This window comes from Lactuca sativa, chromosome 5, assembly GCF_002870075.4.
Source record: "Lactuca sativa cultivar Salinas chromosome 5, Lsat_Salinas_v11, whole genome shotgun sequence".
Classification (NCBI taxonomy): domain Eukaryota; kingdom Viridiplantae; phylum Streptophyta; class Magnoliopsida; order Asterales; family Asteraceae; genus Lactuca; species Lactuca sativa.
The window spans coordinates 188,440,346-188,452,237 of record NC_056627.2 but is presented as its reverse complement, the minus strand read 5'-3'; the positions used below and the strand labels follow the sequence as shown (position 1 = coordinate 188,452,237).

General features: G+C 35.0%; 1 protein-coding gene across 4 annotated transcripts; it reads left to right on the top strand.

Annotated features, from left to right (window-relative positions):
- The first annotated feature begins 499 nt into the window (after window positions 1-499).
- LOC111882911 (FBD-associated F-box protein At5g56370) lies at window positions 500-3,348 on the top strand. 4 transcript variants are annotated; one of them, XM_042902265.2, is made up of 4 exons: window positions 500-782; window positions 1,374-1,486; window positions 2,042-2,188; window positions 3,117-3,348. In XM_042902265.2, the coding sequence occupies exons 1-4, from the start codon at window positions 581-583 to the stop codon at window positions 3,300-3,302; spliced, it is 648 nt and encodes a 215-aa protein (XP_042758199.1). In that variant the 5' UTR covers window positions 500-580; the 3' UTR covers window positions 3,303-3,348. The 4 variants fall into 4 exon arrangements, with proteins under 4 accessions (XP_042758199.1, XP_042758197.1, XP_042758196.1 ...); XM_042902263.2 differs by adding an exon at window positions 2,579-2,673 and having other exon boundaries at window positions 500-1,486; XM_042902264.2 differs by having other exon boundaries at window positions 579-782; window positions 889-1,486.
- The last annotated feature ends 8,544 nt before the right edge of the window (window positions 3,349-11,892 follow it).

The following is an 11,892-nucleotide window of genomic DNA, read 5'->3' as shown; positions in this document are numbered from 1 at the left end:
GTTTCATAGATTGATGATCGATTCGTCATGTTTGATTTTGATTTCCGTCTTTGATTTTGATTTTCTAATCGAGATATTGAAATCGTTTCTAGATCATTGTGTTTGAACTTTCTTTTGGAACATGGAGTATCATGTTTTCAATTTTATCTTTGATCTTGATTTTAAAGTCGGGACTTTTTCATTAGGGCCTGATTATATTTCATTATTTATTTAATATTTAAAATCATAAAGAATAATTAATTTATTAAGAAACAAAGTGGTAAAGGCCAAAATAATATTTTCATACGAAAAAGGGACTAAGCGTGCAATGAAAACAAAAATTAGGGATGCTTAAAATTAATTAAAAAAAAAAAAAAAAAAAAAAAAAAAAAAAAAGTTAGGACCAGCGGCACAAATTATCCTAAACCACAAGGACCATTTGTGTATTTTACTCTAGTATATAGTTTTCTCTTATTTAAATGCGTATTTAAGAAGCTGCAAAGGACGAAAGAGAGATGTATTGAACCGTTGGTGTATGTGTATGCCATTGAAGATCTGTTTGCTTCTCTGAATAACTTTTGATTCACATCACCAAAAGGGCATGGAGAAATCCGAACGACCAAAGGCATCAAGACGCGAAGATGGGATTGATTTGATCAGTAACATGCCTGATCATATTCTCCTCTTGATTCTTTCAAGGCTTAAATCTACTGAAGAAGTAATTCGAAGCAGTATTTTGTCCAGACGATGGAGGTATTTGTGGACTTCAATTCCGTCTCTGTACATACGCTGTTTTCGAAAAGGTATGCACTTCAAGAAAAACAAATTCAAAGAGTTTGTGTATAGGGTTTTAGTAAACAAATCCGTCGATTTGGATAGGCTTCATTTATTTTGTTCAAATTACTACAGTATGTCGACGGTAGGGATGTGGATTTATGCCGCCGTTAGAAGAAACGTCAAAGAACTTAACTTGACATTTAGCCCTAAGGATAATACAAAGGATATCGAGTTGCCCCATTGTCTGGTGGCTTGTGGTTCCTTGAAGGTATTAAGGTTGAGTTTGGGTTACAATGTTCTACGTTTGCTAAATGTCACGGGGTTTCCAACTCTTAAGGTTCTTTCTTTGACCTGTGTTGACTTCTTGGAAGACAACAATTTAGTTAAAGATTTTTTCCAAAGTTGTCCATTGCTTGAAGATTTGAGGTTGGATGACTGCGTCTTAAATAAACTTGGTCTTCTTTGTATTTCATGCCCAAAGCTCAAGAAGCTGACTATTGGAAACTGTTACGATGATGAAGAGGACATGTGTGGTGGCATTAAGATTTGTTGCCCAAAACTGGTGTTTTTGGCATTAAAAGGTCATATAGCTTATAAATTTTTCTTTGAATGTTTAGACTCCTTGAAGGAAGCTGAGATTGAGCCTAAGTTGATGGACAACACCATAAGTGTGTTTAGTGGAATTTCTCAAGTGGAATCCTTGTTGATTGATGTTAACTTCTTCACTCAGGTACATGCTTATTCTTTTATGCACAATTATTCTTCATTCTGGTTAAATGATTTTGCAAGGGACTTTACACCTTTTTCTATAAAATAGTTAACTACTATTCGACAAAACTCTTGCCCTAGTTAAAACATTTGGCAACAATTTTTATGCGTGACTCTACTTAAGCATCCATTAATATTTATTTAAGTAAAGATGTGAATAGAAGAGTCTATTAAAAAAAGATTAGAACGTTAACTTTTTAAGTGCTGTTTCTTTTCTACTTTATGAGAACATGGTTTTACTCTGGTAAATAAACTATATGAGTTTTTTTTGACTTAATGCTAAAAGGGCTGAAATATGTACTATGTAGTTTTAGCTTGAAATTAGAAAAGTTGAAATATAGCATTTTTTACTATACGAAAGGAGTACATAAAGGTTTCTTGGTCCATGTTTTTTTTTTCCTTCTGAGCTTGTTCGTTAAATTGTATATACTATCAATTATATTATACATGGAAATATTTGAGAGTATGACCTACTTGGAGAATACCTCTAAACACTTACTTGTTGTCATGATCGTAGTGCATTAATACTGCATTTGATCCTTCTCTACCTAATCTGAAGACTTTGGTGCTATCCACAACAATTGGTGCATTCACCATGGAGGAATTCAACCGAATTCTCAAATATTATCCCAAATTGGAGTCTCTCAAGTTGATCGTTATTGAGGTATGCTCATATAAGATGTTTTTTTTAGAAAATTACATAAATGGTCCATGTGGTATGGCATAATAGGCACCTATAGTCCAACTTCAATAAAACGGACAAACTTGGTCCTTGTGTTTTGGCGATATTGCGGAAATGGTCATTTTGATCCACGGCGTCAAAAAATGTCTTTATTTTTCTGTAAAATGAAAAAGAAAAAAAGAGAAAATGTTATTTTACAGAAAACTAAAGACATTTTTGACGTTGTGGATCGAATGACCATTTTTGCAATATCGTCAAAACACAAGGACCAAGTTTGTCCATTTTTATTGAAGTTGGACCGTAGGCGCCTATTATGTCATACCACATAAACTATTTATGTAAATTTTTTTTTAATGTATCGCATTCTTGAAGCTGTGGCTCACCTTCACACTTGCTGTTTTATGCATTTCAAAATATTGGCGTGGGCAAAGAAGCAGAAATTTGCTGACTCTTATCCCCATTAATGGGTCGGTCAAGGTTATGTTTGATTAAATGAGTATATAATAAAATAAACACATTGAAGTTTCCAAAACTATATTCAAATGCTTACAACCTTCTAAATTGTTTTATTTAAAGAAATAGATTATTATCTTAACAATATATTCTTTTGTATACATATCCAACATATTCATTATTATAAAATTTTGATCGGTCCACCTGACCGGTTTGAGTGTTTTAACCCAACTTAAAAAATATCAGTTTTGAACCCAAGTACATGTCTCATCCACTTGTTTTTGAACAAAATGTTTCAAATAGGCCCTAGACAAATTTTTTATGAACCCTGGACACAATATTAGAAGAATTTGAACCATGGACCTTTACATTATTCTATTATATGAAGAACCATTTGAACCATTAAATAGGTTTTTCATGAATTTAACACATTTTGCTACTTCATATGATGATCTAGGAATTATGGCGGGAAGAGCAGGAGGTGCATGAAGGTGACCCAAGGAGCATCTTTACCAATGATGTGAAAAGGGTGGAGATCTTTGAATTGAATGGAGAAAAGCCGAAACTAGTTATCGATTTAGAAGAAAAGGTATTGTTGGAAATTGTTTTTAGTTGGGGTAAGAAATTCAAGTACTCTCATTAAAGACTATGGGATTGCTCTTAATTGATATTACAAACTTTTTGGTGAACCGTAGGTAGTAGCTTTTTGGATTTGAATATTTGCCAAGTATTACTAGAAAGTACTTGTTTGTTTCTACATTTTTGTTCATATTCTTTTTGCTATAAAAAGTAAAAACTACAATGAATATGTACATAACCACAAAAGCACAATGTATGTAAACACAACAACTATATACATTACTAACGCTGTGGTCTTGAGTTTTTTTGGAAGGAAAGGGAGGGAAAAGAAATGAAAGGAAAGGAAGGGGAAGGAGTAACCTTTCCTTTCCTTCTCTTTCCTTTTCTTTTCCTTTCCCTACCTTCCAATCATCCTAAAAGTGAGAGGAAATAAATCTAAGAAAATAAACCCTTTCTTTCTCTTCCAATCCCTCCGGTTCCTTCCCTTTCCTTCTTAAATGAAGCTCGAAAACACCCTTCCTTTCCTTTTCTTCCCTTTCTCTCCTTAAAAAAACTCAAGAACACACATTTTCTTCCATTTCAACCCCCCCCCCCCCCCCCCCCCCCCCCCTTCTTTCCTTCTTATAAAAAAACTCAAGAACATGGTGTGTAGTGGGTGAAAAATTGCCTCTGCAATAATAACTGTTGATCTTCTCAACTTTCAATTCTAACCCTAATAAGTCCCTATTTACACAGTTAATTGAAGCTTTTCAGGCGACAACCTACGTTGCACTTCTCCATCTTCATTTTGGTCAAACTAGGTCAAAAGTCAACGGAAAGTCAACGGTCAACAAAAAGTCAACCCAGCTGAGTACGCCTAGTGTACTCGGCCTCTACGCCCCGCATACTTCTCTACGCCCCATTTACTCTGCCCTTGACCGGATAGCTGATAGCGTACGCCTTGGTACACCCAACATACATTGTGGCCATGCAAAACCTCCATTAAGCTCTTCATACATCGAGTCCAAACGTCCCAATTCATATCTAAGCCTAAAAAGGTGTCCTAAGCCATAAAGTTTCCAACTTTATGGTTATAGATGCCTTAATAAGTCCTAAAACCCAAAACCCTAGTTTGTTTTAACCCTTTAAGATCTCTATAACATGCATGCAAGCACTAGATGAGGCAACATAACAATTTTACGACCTAATGCACTTCAAATCTTCTGAAGGGACAGATCCGTTGGTCTTAGAGTAGCTCAAACTCATCAAGGCCAAGAAAAGTGACTTAAGCACATAAAACTTCTCATGGAAAGATCTTAAAGAAATACAAGTAAAGGTTAGAGCTTTATACCTTCTCTAGCTTCCCAAAGAGGCAAGGATCTCCGATCTACAAGCTTGCTTCCACACCAATGCTCCTCAATGAATCTTCTTCTTCCTTCAACACACCAAGAACACACACTTTAAGCTCAAAACACACTCAAGGACTAGGGTTTGCCAAAAACGTCTTAAGGAGAGGGGAGGCTAAAGAGGTGAGGGAAATGAGACTATAAGGATGGTTATATAGGAGCTTAACCTTAAAATTTAGGGTTTTCCACACCTGGCGAGTACGCCCCACGTACGTTGATGTATACCCAGCGTATTAGGGCACACCCTAGTATGCTAAGCGTACGCATGTACGCATGGCGTACTTCCACTTCTCGAAAATTACAACTTTGCCACTAGGGCTTCCAATGGGCACTTCCATCTACTTAGGGATTGAAATCTAATATAAAAAGGTTCCAAGGTTGAATTTAGAAGTACCTGAACACCGGGATGTTACTTATATGACCCACACTCTCTTTCTCCCTCTTGTCACTCTTTACACTCTCCTTACCAGAGTTCATCACCCCAAGTGGCCACAACTCTTACCCCCTCACGACAACCTATCAAAACGTCTTAAATCAGGGTATATCTCAACAATAATACAACAGAGTTCGAAAAAGGCATTAGGATCTTGGATCTCGTGAATCTAAAAAAAACAAAACCCCAAACCAGATCCACCTCTCTCTCTACCCAACCATATCTTGGAAACCATTGATTTCAAGGGATTAATTGTAGCAACTGATATTTATTGAAGAGGGTTTCGAGTGACGGTCTAGATCCACCTTTTAGTATTAGTTAAATTTTTTTGATATTTTGGTTGATTCCTCTTCAGATTCCTATAATTAATGGAACAATGTGAAGAAAATACGAGTTCAAAATCATTTTAGTTCGTCGATGAATAGAACCGGCGCCTGATGTCAGCGGAACCACAACCGGAGACCAACAATTAGTTCACAACTATCATAAAGATGAAAATGGCAGAAAATCAATGCTCAGATGAAGTTTTTACAAGAACCGGTTTCAATTGATTTTACGTATACGACTGATTTGATTTTGTAGGTAGGTTAGGCCACTGGAAAGGAAACAAGTTGGGGAGAATGGGGGAGACATGATACTGTTCCTTTTTCTTTTAAGGCATGCTATGTTAAATGCCATACTTTCCTTTTAAAAACATACATAATAAAAACAATTAAAAACGTAATATATAAAAGGGTAAAAAAAGGTAACATGGGCAAACATGAAAAGTTATATATATATATATATATATATATATATATATATATATATATATATATATATATATATATATAGAGAGAGAGAGAGAGAGAGAGCCTTATACTTGGTGGACTTTTTTGTTAAATTGTGAATAATAAATAGGGTTATATACACTAAAGTCCCAATATTTTCATCGATTTGACAAAGAAGTCCTAAATTTTATTTTTTTGATAGTAAAGCCCTAATTACTAACAATTTTTGACACGTTTATCATTGTTTTCCAGTTAGCCGGTAATTAGGACTTTGTTATCAAAAAACTAAAGTTTATGACTTTCTTGTCAAATCGTGAATTTGGATTTTACTATCAATAAATAAAGTTTATGACTTTATTGTCAAATCATTGAAAATGTTGGGAAATTTAATGGTGTGATACTCTAACAAGAGAAAGGGATATATACAATAAAGTCCCAATGTTTTCAACAATTTGACAAAAAATTCCTAAACTTTATTATTTTGACAATAAAATCCTAATTCACAATTTGACAAGAAAGTCCTAAATATTTTTTTTTTGACAATAAAGTCTTAATTACCGGTTAACTAGAAAAAAAAGGTAAATGTGTCAAAAATTGCCAATAATTAGGACTTTATTGTCAAAAAATGAAGTTTAAGACTTTCTTGTCAAATTGATGAAAATATTGAGACTTTAGTGTATATATCCATAATAAATATTAAGAAAAAAAATAATAAGGGCAAAATAATATTTTTATGTTTCAAAGGGAACAAGTCGCAACCAAACCAAAATTTAAAAACCGTTCAATTTAAAAAAAAAGTTAAAGACCAAATGTGCAAACTCCTCAATATATTTTTTAATATTCTACACAACATATGTATTTTGATGTAAAACCTACCCCTTTCACCTACGTGCGACAAAAGGGAGATATCAATTGAATTGAACTCTTCTGAATAATTTTTAATTCAGATCACCAAGAAGGGGCATGAAGAAATGGAAGCGACCAACGGCATCAAAACGCGAAGATGGGGTCGATTGGATCAGTAACATGTCGGATGCTATTCTTCTTATGATTCTTTCACGTCTTCCATCCACAACAGAAGCAATCCGAAGCAGCATTTTGTCCAGATGATGAAGGTATTTGTGGACTGCAATTCCCTCTCTTGACATGGACGTATGGCACGGAGAAAATTTCGATAAATACAAATTCAAAGAGCTCGTGTATTGGGTTTTAGCAAACAAATGTGTCGATTTGGATAGTTTTCGTTTGTGTTGTTATTATTACTACAATATGTCAACAATCGGACGGTGGATTCATATGGCAGTTATGAGAAACATCAAGCAGCTTAACTTGTACTTTATCCCTAAGGAGATGCCTCAAGCTATCGAGTTGCCTCATTGTCTGGTGACTTGTGGGTCATTGGAGGTATTGATGTTGAAGATATCAGCGCTGGATTTAAAAACCTGGTCTAAGTTTGCCCAAGTTCATGGGGTTTCCAGCACTTAGGGTTCTTGTTTTGACCTATGTTGAGTTATTGGGAGACACGGATTTAGTAAAAGGATTAATTGAAAGTTGCCCCTTGCTTGAGGACCTGAGTTTCATTGAGTGCGAGTCGTCGAAACTTGATCATATTTTTATTTCATGTCCGAAGCTCAAGAGACTGAGTATTATTAACTCAGAAGATGGGCATAATGTTAGAATTTCTTGCCCAAAACTGGAGGTTTTGGATTTAAAGGATTATATTACTTGTAATGTTTTCTTTGACCGTTTAGACTCCTTGAATAAATTTGTCTACTAGCCTACATTTCAGAAAAAAACTGAACCTGTGTTGTTTCATGGAAATTCTCCTGTCAAACCTTTGTGGATGATCCTTTTTTTCTTGTCCGAGGTAGATAGTTATTCTCTTTATCCACGATTGTTCATTTCTGTTAAAAAAAATTTGTGCAGTGTATTATTTGTAAGGGTCATTACCATAAATCAGATAAGACTGCAAAAAGTGAAGTTCCATTTGACACCAGTTGTTCAGGGTGAGCCTTCTTAAGCATCCAATTTATGTTAGTGAAGAACTGAAGATATATATGAACAGATCGCTTTATTACAAAAGGATTAACATTGTGCTGTTTCTTCTTTTACTTAGTGAAAACATAGCTTAATTTGATGAATAAACTATATGGGTGTTTCTTTTTTACTTAATGCAGAAAGACCGAAGGACAAATGGAGTGCATGGCTCATGATAGTCTATATAGGTTTCTCAATCTACATTTTTTCTTCCCAAACTTGGCGATGTAAACTATACATATATTCCCTATTTAAGTATCTAGAAAAGAGTAGGATACTTGGAGATGCCTGAAAGTATCATTGGTTTTCATGAAATCTTTATCAATAGAGTACCACATGCCTATTTGTTACGGTGAATAATAACTCTACTTGCTGTCATTATTATAATGCATTGATGGTGCATGTGATCTGGCTCTACCTAATCTGAAGACTTTGGTGCTTAAAACAACTATGGATGCTTTCACCATTGATGAACTCACCCGAATTCTCAAATATTGTCCCAAACTGCATAATAGAGGTATTCTCGTATCAAATGATATTTTTAATTTTCAATGTATTGCATTCCTGAAGCACAGTGGCCCACTTTCACACTTTCCCTGGTGTCTTATGCGTATTAAATTCCTCACTTATAGGGATGTCAACGGGACCAAACGGGAGCGGAAATGGTTGCCCCCGCCCCCGCTCCCGAAATCCCTTGTTGCCCCCGCTCCCGGTCCCTCCCCCGGATCCCCCGCTTACACAGCCCCCGGTCCCGCCCCCGGTTACCTCCATCGCCCCCGGTCCCGCCCCCGTTCCCCCGGTACTCCCGGTTTATAGGCTTAAAAATGGATTTTTTTTGCTAAAAAATTGCTTTGTTTTAGGCTAAAAATAGTTTTTTTAATAACTTTTGTATGTAAACAAACATGTAAGCCCTTGATAAATGAAGAATTGATCGAACATAAAACATCACTAAAGTTATAAACATATATATTTTTTTTATATAAATATAAACGGGGCCCCCGCAGGAGTACGGGACGGAAATACTCACTCCCGCCCCCGATCCCGAAAATAAACGGGAGTTAATATCGCTCCCGCCCCCGCTCCCGCTCCCGAATTTTTTTAAAAATTAGTCCCGTACGGTATCGGGGGTCCCACGGGAACGGGGTCCCGCGGGGGTTTTTGACATCCCTACTCACTTAGATGCTGAAATTTTGGCGTTTTAAACATATAAATGTGTTGGTTAGATGGTTTAAAATGAGTAAAATTGACAATAGTTACTCAAAATGAACGTATCAAATGGATCTAAGTTGCCTTAAGTGTACTCAGATGCTTATAACCTTCTAAATCGTTTTATTAAAAAAACTAGATTATTATTCTATTTTTTTGTAAGCATATTAAAACAAATAGAGTAAATTACTGAAATTGTCCCTGTGGTTTGGTCAAAATTGCACGCTTGGTCCCTAACTTTTCTTTTGCACTCGGATCGTCCCTGTGGTTTGATTTTGTTGCGTTTTTCGTCCTTATGGTTTGGTAAAAGTTGCATGCTTGGTCCCTAACTTTATGTATGTAAGGGACGAAAAATGCAACAAAATCAAACCACAGGGACGAAAAACGCAACAAAATCAAACTACGGGGACGATCCGAGTGCAAAAAAAAAGTTAGGGACCAAACGTGCAATTTTGACCAAACCACAGGAACGATTTTAGTAATTTACTCAAACAAATAAAAAAAAGTTTTGGTGGGTCCACCGAATCCACCATGACCCATTTTGACCCTACTCTAAAACTATCAGTTTGACCCGACTCAATTATATGTCTCATCCATCCTAATTAAAAGGATTTGATTAAGGGGACGTATACATTATCCTATTATATGAAAAAGCAATTGAGTCAACAAATAAGTTTTTCAAGAATTCAAAATGTTAGCTTAGATTTTCACACCTCAACATGAAAAACTTATGCTTTTGTTTGATATGATCTAGGTATTTGATGGGTGGGAAGAGTGGAAGTTGCATGAAGGTGATGCAAGAAGAATCATGCGTCCTGATGTGAAAAGGATGGAGTGTTTTGAATTCAATGGAGAAAAGCCGAAACTAGTTGTAGACTGGCATAGATTGATGTTGTTGGACATGGTTTTCAGTTGGGGTAAGAAAGCCAGTTACTCTCATTAGAGACTATGAAGGTAACTGTTCAAATTGACAACTCTTCTCAAAAACTGATGTTACCTTACCTATCTATGTGGTGATGGGGTAACTCGATTTCTTGGTCTTATGTGGATGTTTTTTAGATGCAGAAAAAATGTATTTATATATGGAAAAAAGGTTAACTAAACATCGTATAAATATGATTTTTAGGAGCATAAATATGTATTTTTATATATAAATACATATTTATACTTCTATACTCCTAAAAACCCAAAAATACATATTTATACTTCTATACTTTTAAAAACATAAAAATACATATTTATACTTCTAAAAGAGGTATACATATACGTATTTTTACTTCTAAAACATATAATTATATATATACTTATACTTCTAAAAAACTTAAAAATATGTATTTATGCTTCTAAATATGCATTTTTATGTATTTTTGCTTCTTAGAAATATAAATACATATTTTTAGGCTCTTAAAAGTATAGATCCATTTCTAGAAGCATAAATACGTATTTTTAGAACTATAAACAAGTGTTTATACTTCTACAAAAGTATAAATATGTATTTTTATGTTTGTAGAAGTATAGAAAGTATAAATATGTACTTCTATGTTTCTAGAAGTATAACTACATTTTTTTCATATAAACATACTTTTAATTGATATACTTCTTGCTAGGTAAAAATATGTATCTATAAAAAATATATTAATATGATACGATTCAGCTCCCAAACCTGAGGATCAGGGTATATGGCGGCCGCCTGTTATTAGGAACAAGAATAGGAAAAAAAATTCAAAAGTCTGCTACTTCTCATATTAATCACGTAAGAAAAAAGAAACATAAACCAAAGCCCTATTTATAATGTCCAGCTAAAATTCTACTTACTAAAAATAAAGCACACCAAAAAACAAACAGATAAATACGACTTAATCCTAATTTAAACAAATAAAACTTAGACCTTATCTCCCCTTTATTTGCGTCTATGATAGAGCCAATACGGTACCAGCTGGATCCAATACCATCTCGGGGAGTTTCTTACTTGACACTCAATAAAGAGATATTGGACATATCCTTAGCATGGTTATGCCTCCTGTCAACCTTATCATCATTAATTGTTCCTAGGGCACAAAACGTATTGCAAAAAGGAAAACAAGAGGCATTCAACCCAATAAACTTGTTTCTTCCATCCCTTGATGGAATCAGGAATACCGCATGAAGCTTTTTCCTCGAGAACGAAAATAGAACCAAGCACCACTCCTATAAATGCGGAAGTAACATCAGAATAAATTAATAGTCAACGAACACTACCAGGGCTGCCTGACAAAGCAACTCGAAACATATGATCTTTGAAATGGAATTAGGTTTCAACTGCTACATACGAGTACGATAGGCTTAGATAACTTCTCCAAATAATACCGATGGCTACACTCGCAAACCACCCTTAAAACAGTAGACGTAAATCCATATCTTACCCGATGACGGATGGTCCACAATAGAATTTGGAGACAGAATCTTTGCACGATCCTCTTTCACTAGATGATACTTCTTGATGACCTTCACAAAGTGGGATGAGGAAATGATGGTGTGAATAACGGGCATGGAAAACGAGTCATCATCTTCTAAGGAGAAAATCAGTTGTAGAGAGAAAAGGTAAAAGAAAGAAGCGAAAATATATGGGATGGTTATTAAATAGGAAACAAAAAGGCGGGTCTCCCTTGGTCGTTTAAATACCCGGTTTACCCCGGTACAAAGGTAATCAACATTCTATATAACAATTAAAATTCCAACAATTCTAGTTATATGATCTGACGTTATAACTGTAGCATGGGAGAGCATTATCAGATCTTCCTTGATAATATTGTTAACAAGACTTCTATTATTTTTTCATACGTT

Excerpts from the sequence above, each read along its gene's own strand:
- LOC111882911 (XM_042902262.2), top strand. The coding sequence starts at position 581 with ATGGAGAAATCCGAACGACCAAAGGCATCAAGACGCGAAGATGGGATT. Across the intron at positions 1,487-2,041 it reads ATGTTAACTTCTTCACTCAG|TGCATTAATACTGCATTTGA; the intron begins GTACATGCTTAT and ends TCATGATCGTAG. Across the intron at positions 2,189-3,116 it reads TCAAGTTGATCGTTATTGAG|GAATTATGGCGGGAAGAGCA; the intron begins GTATGCTCATAT and ends ATGATGATCTAG.